We start from the raw sequence: 16,645 nt of genomic DNA, 5'->3' as shown, positions 1-16,645 counted from the left end.
CGGTGTCCAGAACAACCAAAACAACAACGGTGAGTCTACACGACGATGTCATGTGAGGTACGAGACGATAATGAGGACAATTAACTAATGGTGTTGCAGGGAATAAACACAAGTATGTTGAATCAATACCGGAACACCGAAATAATGAAAATGAAAATAGGAATAATTGAGGAAATTATTTTTTTGGTTGATGGTTGTTGTTGGTAGAACGAGGAGAATTATGAGGGAAAGCTGCGCAGAGCTTCAGCTCTACTTTTCTTCATATCCCAGCCCCCTCATTTGCGCCGGGGCGGCAACACAACCCAGGCCCGCCCGCACTTATACGAATACAGCACGTCCACAGAAATTAAAAAAATTTAGAGGGGAAAAAAGCAGTAAAACATGTTGAGAGCCAAATCGAACCATCATTTAATATTTACCGACTCATAAGGACATTTAGGAATCCATACACACTTACAAGATATAAGGAAATCCACAAGGTATTGCGGCGCAAGCACACTCAAGTCGATTATGCGAACTTCACCGTGTACCATTTATTTTCCTGCTTTTTTCTCTCCCTCCTGATGTCTCTTGCCCACTCGGGTGGGCGAGGGTGAGTGGGCTAGATGTAAGATCCCACTCTCTTGCTTGCAGGACGATGCGTGTGAAACTTCTCTCGTCCAATACGAAATACACCCGCATACTAACAGTGTACGGGGAATTCTGGAGCCACAGGACTGTCCTGAGGCCAAGCGCAAAGCCTCGAGACTCCCTCCTCGATATGGCGGTAGAGTCGTGGGGGGTGAGGGGAAGATGAATAAACGATAATAGGCTTATGAGGCTTTGTTAATATTGTCTTGGGGAAAAAAAAGCTGGTAAGGTAAGAGACTGGAGCTGCGAGGGGACTTCCTGCCTTAGGAACATTGGAAACTTGCTGGGGTGTGTGGGAGTTTGATGCGTTGGCGTTGCTTAAACTTCTTAGCCAATCATATTACAGAACGGGTCCATGATAGAACTTTACTATGCGTAGCTGACAGGGACGGACCGGCTGCAATGACAAGGAGGTCGGGATTGCCTTGAGAGCTCGCAATGTTGCTTCCTTCTCTTAAACGAACCTTGAAATGGAAGGTTCTTAATAAGGCTATGTGCCTTGGATATGCAAGAGTTGTTCAATTCGTCGCCTTTTCATAATTACATTTATTAATATGATATCACTTATACTTCCAAGTTTTCATCTATTTTTTATTAAAATTCAATTCACTTGACAGCCGAATCCATACATATTACGCTACGCTCTCAATTATCTAGACTGACCTATTCTTTTCCTAAAATCGATTGATCTTGTCACGATATATTATTTTATGGGGTGGTTGGCAGGGAGATTGATTGTTTACCAACGACCTGGTTTCGTTTGCTGCCCAATTTCCCCTGTTTCCCCTGTTTTATTTCTGATTTACAGTTGATCCAGAGACCATAGTTCGACGGAACTACTAGTAAATATTAGTCCTGCACAGTGGCTCTTGTGGCTCTTGCGTCTTTGGCTGGGTGACGATCTAATTTTCGACGGAACGATGATGATGTGCGCTCCGCTGAATTGACTGGACCCGCATCCCGTTTGGATCAAAGCTTGATCCTTGGCTTAACGCCTCGGCATGTCTATGGTTGTATCCATGGGATAGTGGGATTCTTCTAGCTTGACTAGCTGAATCCACTAGGACTGATCAGTGATTACAGAGTACTTGACCCGGCCAAACCGTCTAGGCAGTATTAACCAGCGGACGAATCGGTTCTACAATCTGTCAAACATGCTCTTCAACCAATTCGTCATCTATCTTGATTTTCAACCCCCATATGGGGTGATGATCATATCGTAGTTGCGACGAGCCTACGGAAGCCTCTATGCTCACCGACTTCTTCTCGCCCCTCACCAATCCCACATTGAGAAACAAATGTGATTAGATAGTCTATATACGTCTAGAGTCGTACCGGCAACCGCTACATCCATAGGGGGCACCGTAAGAGCGTCAATTTCATGCTAATCACGGCCCCCGATGCACAATCACGCTGCCACCCGATCTGCGACAAACCTCCATGTAATACGACTTTGCAGCACTCGCAGTACCTATAACTGTACATAATACACTAGAGCCTACAGGACTTTTGCCCTGCGTCTATCCAGTCGCCATCCCGGCGGGATATTTCATTCCCAGTGGACCGGCAAAGGGGAAAAGAGACGTTGCGTTGCGAGTCCAATTTAGGTACGTAGAGCAGCCTACCTAGAGTGTGAATATAACAAAAAGCCCCCAACGTCGCTACAGCCACTTACTGTCCGGCGATTAGTATTCGTCTAACTGCAGATTCGATTCTATGGTCCGGCAATGCTTTTTTAAGGAATTTCAAGGCACATATCGGCAAGAGTGGCGAATAAATGCATGTCTCGCTCCTTTACATCGGGGCTTAGGATTTCTAGTGCTGCGGTATCGTGGGAAGTTGGCGACCTCTCGGATTGCAACGTGATCAAGGCTTGTCCTCCGGACTTCAACAGTTTGATCCAGAGCCACGTTCCCCAACGCCATCGTCCCATATAGCTTAAGAGCTTGCAGCAGGCGGCAAATATTCATCTGACAATTAGCAATCCCTAACAATTTACAATTCGAATGGTGACACATCCCCATTACTTTCGCCGAGTATCTTGCAATGTACATGCAGTCTCCCATTCCGGTATTTAATGAATTGGCCATTTGATAGTAATATAAGTCTTGGATTATGAATTGCCAATCGAGTTGCAGTGGTCTTAGAGGTTCCAGCTCACCAGAAAAGGGACTACGATCGAGCATTTAATTGTTGGATGTCAAGTGGGCACCGTACCCAGTCCTTATGGTTAGGTAGGTACCAAGGTATTCGTTGGAAAAGCCCCATATGTGAATGAAATAAATATCCAGTGTAGGTAGGTACCTGGCAGCCTGGGTAGACCCTGAAAGTGTCATGTCACAAAGGAGGGTATCACAGGAAGCGGGTAGCTGCGTGCATGTTACCTGCCTCTACCTTGATAGGTAGGTATGGATATCTCCTGTTTAGGCATTCCGTGTTGGGATCATGTAACCAAGTAATCAAGAGAACCAAGACATTTCAAAATGAAATGAAGTGTTTATTTACAATATACTCTAAAGCTAAACAGTACCAGTAATGCCAATCGCGATGTATAAAACCAATCCTTGTTGCTAGCATGCATGCACGGGTATCAGCATGAGCTTGCAGTCCAAAAGAAATTGAAAGACGGGATTTATCAGACAGTATTCGGTCTGTACGAAGTCGCCTAGTAGTCTAGTGTCTCAAACTACTCAATCTGAGAATCCCTTCAGGCGATTCTTACGTTCAAACTTGCTGGGCTTCTGGTTCTGCGGTGCTGAGACGTACTCGGTCTTTGCGCCGCTCAATAGTTCTCTCACGACAGGGTTGTTCAGGTAATGGCTGGCAAGGCCACCTCCGAGAATAGACTTGAGCATTCCAACTCGAGCCGATAGCGACCAAGTGTCAATCACAATGCTGATATTCTGAATTCGGAGCTTCTGTCTGTAACCATATTCTTGGAAGTCGCCATTGAAGTCCGATTTATTGCCGCCTGTGTGAGGATTGCTCGCAAAACGTCGTGCGGTTGAGTATCCTGGACCCTTGCCATGCTCAAGAGATGTCACGATGCTGTTGAAATTGCCATGAAGCTGTCGTTTGTCTTTCTTGGATATGGATTTCGAGGACTCCCTAGTGAGCGCGTGCATGCGGCGAAGAAGCGCATCCTGATCGTAACGCATATTCCATGTCTCCCCTGTCTCTTCTTCGTACTCGCGAGCACTCTCCAAAAGTAGCGCTATGTTAGATCCGGCACCCACTTGGACGTCGACGTCACCGCTATCAAGCTGCTCCATAAATGCTTCCAGCGCCTCGGTGCTCTGCTCTTCAAGGTCATCTAGGCCACTCGCAACGAATCCCCAAGCATTCAGAGCTGCAGCGACCACTGGACCATTATCGCCAGCATCAATGACGTGTCCATCGCTCTGGATGATTTCTATAAGAAACTCTAAAAACTCCTCGGCAGCGGTAACAGAGCCTCCGCCACATAATGTCGAGACACTCATAGCTCGGATAGCTGCTACCTTGATCTGCTCGTTGTCGTCGTCATCATAATCCGAGTTCTCGCAGAGAGTCTTGAGAGTTGGATACACGCGACCATAGATGCTCTCGGCTCCAGACGAGAGGATAGTCACCATTAAAGCCTTCAGTGACCACATAACTCCTTGTGGAGTCCGACGACCGCGTACACTCTTAAGCAGCATAGGAATGAGTTCGTCCATCTGCGCATCGATTTCCTCGGCACTTGGATGGTGTCGAATCAACTCTGTATAGGCTGATAACTTTTCTGCTCGATCCTGGCCGTTGTCGCGTTTCTGGTCTAGCAAGTCCACGATATGGTTGTGTAGTACCTCTGATGTTGATGGTGGTGCTGTACCTTCTTCGTCGCCCTCTTCCGAGATGACGAGAGAACTTGCTAAACTGTCGGTGTACTCATATTCGCTAGAATCATCTTCCTCGGATGCGTGTCGACTAGTAGCACGCGAACCAGGGCGTGAACTAGCGGGTGACTGTTGCGCAGATGGCTGTCGAGAAGGCTGTCGCGAGCGCGCCTTTCTAGAGACGGTCTTGCCGCTCTCGAAGATCTTCTTTCTTAGATCGTGCATTTTGGTGGATCGAAAGTCTAGAATGCTTTACTAATACGCTAGGGTAGTGTGGTGTTATGTCCGTCGTCGATAGATGCGGTAAGTTGGAAAAAAGTATCAGGTCTTGAATCCTCTAGTATGCGAACAGTGAAACGATTGGGCTGTTTGCGACATGAATTCCATGGGGATGGATTAAGAGCTAGATTATTTATACAATTTATAGGCCGTTGGAAACCCTCTTTGTGACGGGTATGTTAGCGCTTGTTAAAAAACGATGTGCTGGTTCAGGAACAATAGAGTCGTTGAAAATAAATTGAGTTTAGGATTTGCGAATTGCGAATTGCGAAAAATAAGAATAGGCGGTGAAATAAAGATTTTACAGGCGCACTATAATTTCTTGAGAAGGTTAAAACCGGACTGATCGGATATAGGTCTTATGGTAATGGGAAAGGGCGAAAGGGATTCTCGTTTCCTATTTAATCAAACGCAGGAACTTTGTGTAAAGGGAAAAACAGGAAGGAAGGTGCGCGTCATCTGGTAACTCAACTCGTCATATGAGTAGGCGCGGGGCTTCCATGTTCCCCAGTTTTATTGAACCGCCACTAACATCCGTAGCGGCAAAAAGGGTATCTTTACAATTATTCTTATAAGATAATTATTCTTTTTACCAGAATATTTCCACTAGTCTTAAGTACCTTCCCATATAAATTTGGTGGCAAGGTATATCGAGAGAATCGATCATGTTTAAGAATTATTTTAAAGTTATAAAATATATGCGAATAATTTTACTTTTTTTAAAATATTTTTAAAATTATTTTTTTCTTTTTAATTATTTTATTAATAATAATTATTCTTTCGAATATTGTTAAAATTATTCCTTAAATCGTAATTAAATTAGTAAATAATAAAAAATTATTCCTTAAATTATAATCGAATTTATTAATAATAATTATTTTTTTAATATTATTAATAATTATTTTTTAAATTATAATCGAATTTATAAATAACATTTATTTTTTTAAATGTTATTCTTTAAATTATAATCGAAGTAATTATAAATAATTATTTTACTTTTTTATACTTTTTAATACTTTTTAAAGTTTTAAATAACTTCATTTTTTTTTAAAAATTTTATACTTAAAAATTATTTCTTAAACTTTAATTTATTTAATTTATTTAATATATTTAATTTTCTTACTTTATAAAATACGTATACGATTTATTCGATTAATTTAATTAATTTAATTAATTCGATTAATTTAATTAATTTAATTAATTTAATTAATTTAATTATTTATTTATTTTAATAAATACGTATTCGATTTATTCGATTTATTTAGTTAATTTAATTAATTAATTTAATTAATTAATTTAGTTAGTTAATTTAATTAATTTAATTAATTTAATTAATTTAATTTATTCGATTAATTTAATTTACGTAAAGTTTTATATTTAATTTTTTTATTTTTATTTTAACGATATTTTTATTATTTTTAATATTTAATAAAATACTTACCGTTTTCGTTATTTTTCTTTTTATTTCGTATTTTTTACTTATTTATTTATTTATTTTTTTTTATTAATTTTTTTATTTTTTTATTTTTTTATTTTTTTATTTTTTTATTTTTTAATTATTTAATTTTATAAAATATTTAATTAAGTTATTACGTTATATTAACTTAAGTACGTACGTATTATATTAATTTTTTAATTTTTAAATTTATTAATTTAAGTAATAAATATATTAATATATCGATCGCGTAATCGATAAATTTATTTATTTAAGTAAATACGTATTAATTTTATAATTATTTAATTATTTAATTTATTAATTTATTTATTTACTTATTTAATAATTAATTAAGTAAGTAATTTTTAAATTATTTAATTAAAGTATATACGTTTTTATTTACGTATATATTTTTTAATCGATTAATTTTATATATTAATATATTAATTTTTTAATTTTTCGATTTATTAAAATACGTTTTAATTTATAAATTTATTAATTAAATAATTAATTAATAAAATAATATATTAATATTTAATTAAATTAAATCGTAAAATCGAATTAAATCGAAAAATCGAACTTATTATAATTATAATAATAATATAAAAAATCTTATAATATAACTTTTAAATTAAATTACAAAGTTTAAATAATAAAATTATTTTATTAATTATAAATTATTATTTTTAATTAAATTATTTTTATATATATAATAATTAAAATTATTAAATTAATTATAAAATTATTAAATTAATTATAAAATTATTACATTAATTATAAAATTAATATATTAAGTATGGAATTATTTTTTCTAATTAAATTATTCCTATATATATAAAAGTTTGAAGCTATTTAGAATTATTCTTATAAGTGGGATGTTCCCACTACGGATGTTAGCATGTCGGAAATGGGTACCTGGTATCAAGTACCTCGAATACTAATGTATTTTTCATGGGATTGACACGCTAGCCAGTACATTAACCATCCATCGATTTGTTGATATATACATGTATTTCTATGCTTTTTTTCAACGTGTTTCATTACCTTAGTACCTTTTAGCTTTTGATGTTCCATAGCTGGCCAAAATATACTTCTAACATTTGAATGCTTGTTTTAAGTATCTCCCATGTTTGGCAAACTTCACCTCGGAAGAAAATATTGCGTTTTCTTAAACCATTTGGATATTCTAGGTATATTCATATATTGGAGTCCCGTCGATAATCCAATGCAACTATCAGAAGCGTGGTGCATTGAGTCAACCCCACCATCAACCTATCAACCCCACTAGCTGAGATATTATTAATCGAAGCCTTTTAAGTCATCTAGGAAATTCTCGGACATCCCCTACGATAGTTGACTTTCTATATAATTCAAATATGGTTATTTATATTTATTATTAATAACTATAATAAAACCTATACCCATTCCGAAAGTATCCAATGAAATATAATAATTGGTATTCCAGAAGCTAGAGGCAATGTAAAGACTCTCAGCCTTATCATATAGTGCCTAAAATGAGTAAATGGGATGCATTAAGTCAGGTGGAGACTACAGGGAACACTGCTATTGATAAGGTTCTTATCGGGTTATCGGGCTATCAGGCAGTCACAGCCCCGCCTTAGCTCTGAGAACCCCAGCTTCCAACATCCAAGATGTGCAGTGATTGCCTAAGAGGTTACTACTAGTAATCCTAGCTCCTCTTTTGCCTAATCCACATCATCTGGGTCATCTGGCAGTCTGGGTACTGGCGGGATTTATGTATTCGTCTTTAACATCTATGGATCCTCCCTCATCTACATCATCTTAGGATGTAACTTGTAAATTAATGATTTTATGCTTCTAATAGATGTCATGAGTTGCGATAAAATGCGACTAGATACTGAGGCATATTTTCAGCAAGGCTAGGGTGACATTCTTAATTCATCTAAGTCACCGCAACTCCTTCTCTCAAACTTACGTTGCCCGTTGCCCGCTGCCCGCTTCCCCTAAGGTTGGCTTTTTACTACTGCCCCGCCAATCGCAACGCACTTGCCCATTAACGTCGAATACATTCGATGTATTCTTAAGGTAGGAGACACGCCAATCAGCGCAGGTAGGTGCTACCGACCACTGTCCACTGTCCACCTTCTACCGTCCATGCTCTCAGCTATTATATGTACTAAACGCAATCGCACGTTCTTAGCTTCTCTGACACACATAACCAACCTTGGAACCTAGGCGACTCCACCGAAACCACTTCCCCCCCTCCTACCTCCTCGTCACTCCCATCTTTCCTACTCTTCACTCTCTCATTTCCTGACCTCGACAACCTCGACAACTCCGGCCACCTGTGAAATCTGTACAATATCACCGCGTCATTCATTTTCCATCAAATCCGCATACCCTAAGCTTTCGATTCACTGTGCCGTAAAACTGCGAACCATCCGATAATCTCGAGGCGCTGTCTCGACACTCAAGGCTCGGCTGCTACCAAGTATTGTCCTCCGCCGGCTTCTAGAACCGGACAAAATGACGACCATCAATAACTCTAGTGTTGATGATGATGAAGGTAAAGAATACCTACTACTACTTGTTATTCATATTTATCTGCATCCAACTAATTCGTGTCCAATCCAGTTGTAACCATCAACTTGATCTTACGACCTATTGATTTAGAACCCTCTGTACATAAGCGTGAATTTACCCTCAGTCGCCAGAGGCCTTCTATCCGAATCGGTCGAGCGTCTAAAGTCCCAGCTAAGGGCTTCGTTGCCGCGGTAGACAATGCTTGGTTTGATAGTCCAGTCATGTCTCGACAACATGCTGAACTCATTTTCGATTACGAATGCACCCCGAAGGTAAGCCTACCCAATTTGTGATAAGGCTGCACTTCTCGCCACTCCCATTCTGACTCCAATATATAGGGCGTGTTCATTAAAGATATCGGGTCTCTTCATGGGACTTTTCATACTCCCTGTAATGGAACTGGGAAAGAATCAAGACTGGAACAGCACAACCTAGCCAGATTAGCAAGTGGTGACTTGCTCCGGTTTGGTACCGATATCTTTAGATCAGCATCGACATTCCCTCCATGCACGGTCGAGTTTTATACAGTCAGACAAAACCCTCAGTAGGTTTACGATTTCCTTAGTGGCCACTCAAAGTCTGCTAACACATTGTCGCAGGATACCTCAACCCATCCCGACTATCAGCCTGTCTACTCGAGTATTCACTATCCCAGATGATATCGATGATGATGATGACGATGATAGTGTAATTGAGACTGCCCTACCACCGACACGGAAGAGCAATATTCAACGTGGTCTATCAATCGACTTAACTCGAGATGATACCGATGAGGCTGACGACCACACTGCTCACAATAATCTTAATTCCGATGTCATTGACCTAACCTCTGAGCCTGATGAGCATTCGGACCATGAGCTAACTGTGCCGAGTAATCGTCACTCTCCTGCCTTTTCTTCAACCGCTGGTCCATTCATCCCTAGTATCGTCCCTCCTGGAGCTAGTAGCTTTAAGGTCAATGGCTATGTGCCGGACTTGCCGACGACCACATATCATTCTCCCCGGCTTGCAGGTCTTGATGATGTCCCGGATCAGTTCTCCGATCACAGCCATAACCCTGATCCCTATCACGAACAAAGCGACGAGGAAATGGATAGTGATGATATCCGATTGACAGATTCGGATAATGATTCGGTTGTAACTAGAGATTCACTTGATGGATTGAATGCTATGAGCGAAGAAACAGACGAAGACGAAGACGACGGCGGCTCTTCAAGCTCTGTTTCTTATGATTATGGCTGGGAAGCCGAGTCTTCATCTTCCAGCCAGAATGATAGTGATAATGGAAGACGCGCTCTTTGGGAGGGTGACTATGAGAGTAAGTGCACATGTGAACGTGCCGAATGTTCATTGTTCTCAGAAGGCTAACAATAATGTCATTTCTAGGCACTGACGACTTGCCGTACTCTGAAAATGGTGCTTCATCGTCGAGTGAGGATTCTGTAGACTCGGCGTTGAATGCGAGCTCACCGGTACTTGGCTCGCTTGAGAATCCGGTATCTAAGACGGATGCAATTACCGTGGCCGCCCCCACCGAAGCTTCTGATGCGAAGTCATCATTTGTCACGCCGTTCCTATTTGCTGCACCTACACAGCAAGGCACGCCGGTGACTCATCCTCGAGAACCAAGTCCATCGGATGCTGCAATGTTCAAAAGCCACCCCATGATTGACCGTGCACCTAATGATTCTAGGGCTCAGGCTCTAGGAGAGAAGTCGGGAAAGTACGAATTCTTCGCAGCCAGAGAGAGCAATCGTACGACTCTCGTGGACCAACTCCCCCCACCACCAATTTCGGCGATTAGAGAAACCCTAGTGGAAGATATTGATCATCAGGCTGGTGGTGTGGCGGTCGACCAAGATCCGCTTTCGACCTTCCGCGAGGCTCTAATTGCTCGCATTGGTGACAACCAAGCAAAGTCTACGGAGAAGGGTGTCGATATTATCACTGCACCTAATGTCTCTCCCCCATACGATACCAACTATCCTCTTTTCGGCGATGTCCAAATGCAGGAACCCGGATGGGCTAAACCAGACTTTTCATACCCGGCATGGTCGTTGTCTGGGGAAAGATTCATCAATAATCCTCCAACTGAGGATCTCCCCAACCAACGTTCTGAACGACCTCAGAGTCCAGAACTTGATATGACTAGTGCATATACATTCCAGTTAAGCAAGATGGCAACCGAAAATCGCACTAGCCAACAACCCAGACGCGTTGGGATTCAAGATCTCCTTGTGCAAGAGGCTAACAGGCTTGAGATGCTCCGTGACGAACAGCCAGCTGACCCTATGCAAGTCGTCTCTATGCCAGCCACATCTACCTCACCATCAGCCGCCCCGGTACCCCATCAGGAATTGCAGGAACATAACTTGAAGCGATCCTTTGATGATGCTTTCAGTGATGAACCCATTCTACCAGAACTAAACGGTACCATAAGTGAGGCGAACGTCAAGCCAAGCGACAAGTCTGACACGGAGCCCACGAGCAAGGAACAGGAAATTTCCACCGCAACTGAAGATATGCCTAGCGATATCCCAGTTTGTCAGGTTACTCCTCCTCAGAGTGAGGTACAGGTAGATCCCATCGCTGTTTCTATACGACCAGAGTATTTCCAACCATCGAAGAGACGTCGCTTCGCGCAAGCAGCAGCCTGTGTCGCTCTCGGAGGTGCTGCCGCATTCACCTTCATGGTCTCTACCGCGCCGGTCCTATAATGGCTTCTTATTGCTTGACAAATGGAGTAACGGTCGTGGACTCGATTTAAGGTGTCTATTACGGGTAGGTCTGGTGGTGGTTGTTGTGTAACTCGTAACTTACGGGGGTATGTAGGTCAATGACGGAACTAAGACCACTTCGGTTTCCTTAGGAGTTATATCCATATTGCAAACGGCGCAGATGGGTCAGGGAGTGGCGTCACGGTTTCTTTGTTTCGGAGGATTGTTGAACTAAGTACATGCCACTGCATTTATCTGGGGGTGGCAAGGGACGAATCACGGAACATCATTTTGTACGGGAAGAGGGTGGATGGACTAGCACGGATGGACATGAATTTGAGGTTGCTTTGATTTACTTAGGCTTTCTTTTCCCTGTTCAGACCCTGGCAATGGGTGCATGTGCTCGAGTCCACTGGAAGATTAGCATATTAGGCAACTAATGCAAATCGCTTTTAATGACAGGTATTCTAGCCCGTGGATACGAAATGATCCGTATTGGTAAAGGTATTCTTGGTGTTTTATCAGTAAGCCCTTGTCATTTCTAAGACCTATTTACTATTATTTTCTCATTCATTTCTCTGTTTAGTTTAAACGTAACGTTGCAACAGTAAATCAAATCTCTCTTGCTAAGAATTTACGAATTGAATAAAATCATGGATATTATAAATTAATATTGCCCGGTTGGCATGATGTTTCGAGAATGTTGATAGCTGGTGGGATGGGTGGTAGAATGATCACGACAATAATCGGGTAAGAGACGCTTCGGATGTAGCAGTTCTTCACATCGATATCGTTGAATGTTTTGACTTGAAAGGGATCATTTGCTAGGTATGGTAAAGTAGGTGATTAAAGTTACTAGAGATGGGAAACCTGAGACATGGTGTCTATACCTACCTAGTTTAGATGCCGACCCAGAGACTTCCGATGCCAGCGGAAACAAACTTAGGCGGGAAATAGCATGTTACGAGGTTGCACACATTTCCGCTCGTCCCCATGGAATATATTTACCTCATTGAAGAGGACGGAAATATGATGGTTCGAGGCGTAGGTTAGGGGGTCTTTAGGTGGTGATTGGAGCCCGATAACGGGAATAATAAATGAACCTGACAATTTATCCCTGGAGAAAATCGTCCATGCTAGGGTTTCATATATACATGAACATGATAAGATCGCCTTCGCTATCCGATCGATCTGGCTGTCAGGCGGAAAGTGTGCTATTCTTGGGACAGCCAGGCTGACTGGCTGATAACGTCACAGATATATCGGCGAATAGGCAGATTGAAGGCCCATCGGTAGCGAGGTGGCTTGATGGTCCGCACCCGCGAGACGGTGAGACATGCAGCTTTCATACCTCTCCTAGGAGCGCGGGCCGAGGAGCTATCCACAGTTCACCCTTCCCACCGCCCCTTGTTCGTACTACAAGAACCACACCGTCGGGAGCGGGTTTCTGTCTACCCAGGCCTTAGATTCGGTAATTGACCCGTGGTTTACTCGGACAGCTACTAGGTAGATAACCTTCCGGTCCGAAGCAGGATTCTGCATGCTGCGCGTATCCGAGCCGCGTCTAGGTATTTCCCCCGCAAACCCGTGGAAGCCACGTAGGTTCCCGAACAAGTCTTGTGTTCCCATCGACTCGGGAGTTGCTACTCAGGTTAACGGTGTCGAGTCCTTGCGCTTCGGTATATCTTCTTCTGATCGCTGAGCTAAGATCTAGGAGAGATCTGAGGGTGCATGCGGAAACCTATTGTGAGAGGTCGGCAGGGATTGATCACGTCTCGGTAAGTTTGGAACATGGGGTGGAATGATAATGATGGATGTAACTTGGGTAGAGAATGCGGCGCTTGGATTCGACGGATCCGTAGATCTCGTGTCGCACCCGGTCATCGAGTCCAGTGTGCTAGGATCATAAGTCGTAGCCGACGAGCGCCTCGAGGTGCCAAATGGGTTACATGATTGGAGGTAGAAGAAAGTAAATAGTTTAATGCTGGTAGGTAGGTTGTTTTTCTTATCTTTTCTTTTTCTCGAATCCGACCGGAAGAGTCATGATGGTGTTTCGTCGTCTGACGCCTTTCCGCGCGCGACACTTCTTTGTGGTCAGTTGGAGATGTCGTGTGGTGAGACGAACAGCCTTGAATGAGGCGGTGAGTCTGAAGATTCGGAATGAGATTGTTGTCGGATGAGTTGGAGGGAGTACCATGCCATGTTGAAGGCCTAGCTCTTCTTCTCTATAAAGTGAGGGAGACCAACTCCTCATCAGACGACAATGTGACTTGTAACTAACGACGTTGGATATAAACCATCAATTATATTTCAAAGAAAACCATATCTACCTACTATTCGACACACTAGCGTGACAATGGCGCAGCAGACACAACAGACGTGTGGATACTACACGAGCTCTTACGCCATGGATGAAGACAGAGCTATATACGGTCTGGGATCGAACCGAGACATGCCGTCTTTATGTCCCAACTGCAAAGGCAACCCAAGAGAGTATAGCAATCCCCCCAAAAGAGGCGTATTATAAGAAAATACTGATCATGTTAATACAGTCGGGTTAATTGCAATCGATGTGGCGCAACGGGAATGTTAGGCGTTCCTGGCATCAGCGCCGGCAACGGGCGACGGGAGAGAGGTCAAACTTCTGGAGGCCCTAGCTCTGGACGAGGGAATTCTAGGGGGGACTCCTCGGTATTTCGAAGTTCGAAACGATGAACGATTGTTGGAAAGATAAGGGATATGCTCTATCTAGGTGCTTAGCTCAGCTACCTAAGTCTACCTAGTACTGGATAAAGGGGCATGAGATTGTATATGTTTCTATTGACTTACGTGGATTGAGATGTTTCTTTTACATCACCATTGGTTGGAGGTGAGATTTCTGTATGAGGTCGGAGAGATATGGGTGCTATATTGATCAATCTGAACAAGAATCTACTTAACTCCTAACTCCTAGTTCGAGTCTAGTCAAGTTGATGCCCCATTTAACTTGGGCATATCGTAATATCCACAGTGGTCATGAGTAAGAGGCAGATATCTACCTATTCTTACACGCCTTCTCTATAAGCAATAGTGCAATGTACCTATATTAGCTGATAATACATCTCCGGAATTTGGAGTGATATTGGGAGAGGCAGTTTAATCATATCTATGGATAAATTCGAGATGGCCTGAATACCTAGGATACACCTGGTATGCAGACACTGATGATTATCTTAGCAGGGTAACATCGGATCATGTACGTTGGCAGATAGGGGTTGCCTGATTGATATGAACGCTGGTTCTCCGCGATCCCTTGTGCTCAGCTGTTCTAAAAAGGAATGGGAAACGCCCCATCACCTATAGGACCTAGCTTCTCCTATATTAGTTCTAGTTCTGTGCTACCAGTACGAAGGCACCAATAGGGGTCAATCGCTCAGTAAGTTAGCATTCTCCGCTTTCTTAGCTCTCTTACTCACTGATTGATATCTTGGAGGTATTTGAAGGGGAGTTTCTGCACAATACCTCGTATGTCGTCTCTTTGATATGTTCTAAATCATACCAGATACTTCCAGGTACTAAGCCATAATGCCGATTGACTTTCATCTCAGCCAGAAAGAGGCGGGCGTCCGCGATGCCGCCGCAAGCTTCGCGCATAATGTCCTTAAGCCTGTGCGTACAGAGTATAAGGCACTACAGAGTCCCAATGACCAGTTCCAAGTTACTCGAAAGGCCTACGCAGCTGCGAGTGCTGGGGGACTGATAAAAGGCCAAATTCCACCATCCCTAGGAGGCACAGGAGGATCTCTCGTCGAGACCGCGATTCTGGTTGAAGAATTCTACTCGGTAGAACCTGCGGCGTCGCTTACGATCTTCGGGACAGCGCTTGGTCTGATGCCCCTGATTCTCACACAGAAACCCGAACATCGCGAATTCCTTGCCCCGTTCCTTGGCTGTGAAGGGACACCCCTGGCGTCACTAGTCTTCAGCGAGCCCGGCGGTGTGGCTAATTACTTGGAAAAGGGTGCTCCTGGGCTCAACACCACAGCTCGTCGTGAGGGCGACGAATGGGTCATTAACGGCGAGAAGAAGTGGGCTTCTAACAGTGTAGGCTGGGATAACCGAGGCGCTGATTTAGCCTGTGTCGTCTGTCGGGACGTCACGGAATCGGCTGAGAACCCTGATACTAATCCTAAAGACAAAATCGTGTTAATCATAATCACGCGCGCTGATCTCGAGCGCAGCGGGGACAAGAGCTTCGAAGTGGTGCGCGAAGTGACTCTTTTCGGGCACACGGCCGCAGGTCCAGGTCACCACATAAAATACACCGACGTACGCGTCCCCGCGAAGAACGTGCTCTGTCCGCCGGGAGAGGCCGCCGCCGTGGTTTCCGGAGCCTTCGACTTGACGGCTGTTCTCGTCGGCGCGATGAGTGTGGGGATCATGCGCGCGGCCTTCGATGCAGCTCTGGCTTTCGCGAAAAGCGACGATCGGCGGGGGAAAGTGCCGCTTCTCGAACGCCAAGCCGTTGCTGACTTGCTGTCTGGCATGAAAATGCAGACGGAGGCGTGTCGCGCGTTGACTTGGAAGGCGGCGCATGCTATGGAGAATGGGCCGGGTGATTATAGCGCTCGTAGGGAACTGGCGCTCGCTGCTAAGGTGTATTGCAGCGATGCTGCGGTCAAGGTTGTGACGGACGCTATTAATGCGGTGGGGGTGTATGTTGAATTCTTTTCTTCTAAGTCCTTTGTTTTGCTTTTTTTTCGAAAAAAAAATCTTTTTCTTTTTTTCAAGGATATCTGGGTATCTTATATTAACTTGTGCCATTAGGACCGCCTATGATGTCGAACAACCTTTCGCCGAGCTGTTGAAGAATGCGATTGGACTGCCAATATTCGATGGCGGCAATGTCGGCGTAAGGAGACGCCACATGCAGGAGCTCATGCTATCTCCGGACTACGATCCCTGGGCGGCGACGTACGGGCCTTCGGGGTTAACGAAATGAAGTGGCTGGTTTCATCGTTTGTATCGTCACGTATCATCACTTTTCATAAATTATTTGAGATGAGGAATATTGCGATGGAACGTCAAATTTTGTGAGAAATGTTGTTCTTCATTTGACGATCGCGATAACGACGATTTGGATATCCAAGATGGTGACACAGTATGATTAACAGCGATTTTGG

At 43.1% G+C, this 16,645-nt stretch overlaps 4 protein-coding genes across 4 annotated transcripts; 3 read left to right on the top strand and 1 right to left on the bottom strand.

Annotated features, from left to right (window-relative positions):
- Positions 1–3,106: 3,106 nt before the first annotated feature.
- On the bottom strand, positions 3,107–5,177 carry GGS22DRAFT_162287 (interferon-related developmental regulator-domain-containing protein). Its single transcript, XM_047961204.1, has one exon. The coding sequence runs from the start codon at positions 4,710–4,712 to the stop codon at positions 3,321–3,323; it is 1,392 nt and encodes a 463-aa protein (XP_047819751.1). The 5' UTR covers positions 4,713–5,177; the 3' UTR covers positions 3,107–3,320.
- Positions 5,178–8,366: 3,189 nt separating this feature from the next.
- GGS22DRAFT_135953 (uncharacterized protein) lies at positions 8,367–11,603 on the top strand. The gene is made up of 5 exons (XM_047958586.1): positions 8,367–8,749; positions 8,818–9,038; positions 9,105–9,310; positions 9,366–10,084; positions 10,153–11,603. Exons 1-5 carry the CDS (start codon positions 8,710–8,712, stop codon positions 11,481–11,483), a joined length of 2,517 nt encoding a protein of 838 aa, XP_047819750.1. The 5' UTR covers positions 8,367–8,709; the 3' UTR covers positions 11,484–11,603.
- Positions 11,604–13,836: 2,233 nt separating this feature from the next.
- Positions 13,837–14,582, top strand: GGS22DRAFT_162280 (uncharacterized protein; the record flags this gene model as incomplete). The annotated part of the gene is made up of 2 exons (XM_047961203.1): positions 13,837–13,976; positions 14,036–14,582. 2 exons carry the CDS (start codon positions 13,840–13,842, stop codon positions 14,196–14,198), a joined length of 300 nt encoding a protein of 99 aa, XP_047819749.1. The 3' UTR covers positions 14,199–14,582.
- A 30-nt stretch (positions 14,583–14,612) lies between these two features.
- On the top strand, positions 14,613–16,618 carry GGS22DRAFT_135919 (acyl-CoA dehydrogenase NM domain-like protein). The gene is made up of 2 exons (XM_047958585.1): positions 14,613–16,177; positions 16,290–16,618. Exons 1-2 carry the CDS (start codon positions 15,048–15,050, stop codon positions 16,462–16,464), a joined length of 1,305 nt encoding a protein of 434 aa, XP_047819748.1. The 5' UTR covers positions 14,613–15,047; the 3' UTR covers positions 16,465–16,618.
- The last annotated feature ends 27 nt before the right edge of the window (positions 16,619–16,645 follow it).

Source organism: Annulohypoxylon maeteangense, assembly GCF_022496945.1.
Source record: "Annulohypoxylon maeteangense strain CBS 123835 unplaced genomic scaffold GGS22scaffold_7, whole genome shotgun sequence".
Lineage (NCBI taxonomy): Eukaryota > Fungi > Ascomycota > Sordariomycetes > Xylariales > Hypoxylaceae > Annulohypoxylon > Annulohypoxylon maeteangense.
This window is presented reverse-complemented; position numbering and strand designations above follow the sequence as displayed.

Bases quoted from the DNA above. Each gene is read 5' to 3' on its own strand.
- GGS22DRAFT_135953 (XM_047958586.1), top strand. From the start codon at position 8,710: ATGACGACCATCAATAACTCTAGTGTTGATGATGATGAAG. The intron at 9,311-9,365 runs GTAGGTTTACGA...ACATTGTCGCAG, and splicing joins ACAGTCAGACAAAACCCTCA to GATACCTCAACCCATCCCGA. The intron at 10,085-10,152 runs GTAAGTGCACAT...TGTCATTTCTAG, and splicing joins TTGGGAGGGTGACTATGAGA to GCACTGACGACTTGCCGTAC.
- GGS22DRAFT_162287 (XM_047961204.1), bottom strand. From the start codon at position 4,712: ATGCACGATCTAAGAAAGAAGATCTTCGAGAGCGGCAAGACCGTCTCT.
- GGS22DRAFT_135919 (XM_047958585.1), top strand. From the start codon at position 15,048: ATGCCGATTGACTTTCATCTCAGCCAGAAAGAGGCGGGCGTCCGCGAT. The intron at 16,178-16,289 runs GTATGTTGAATT...TTGTGCCATTAG, and splicing joins GCTATTAATGCGGTGGGGGT to GACCGCCTATGATGTCGAAC.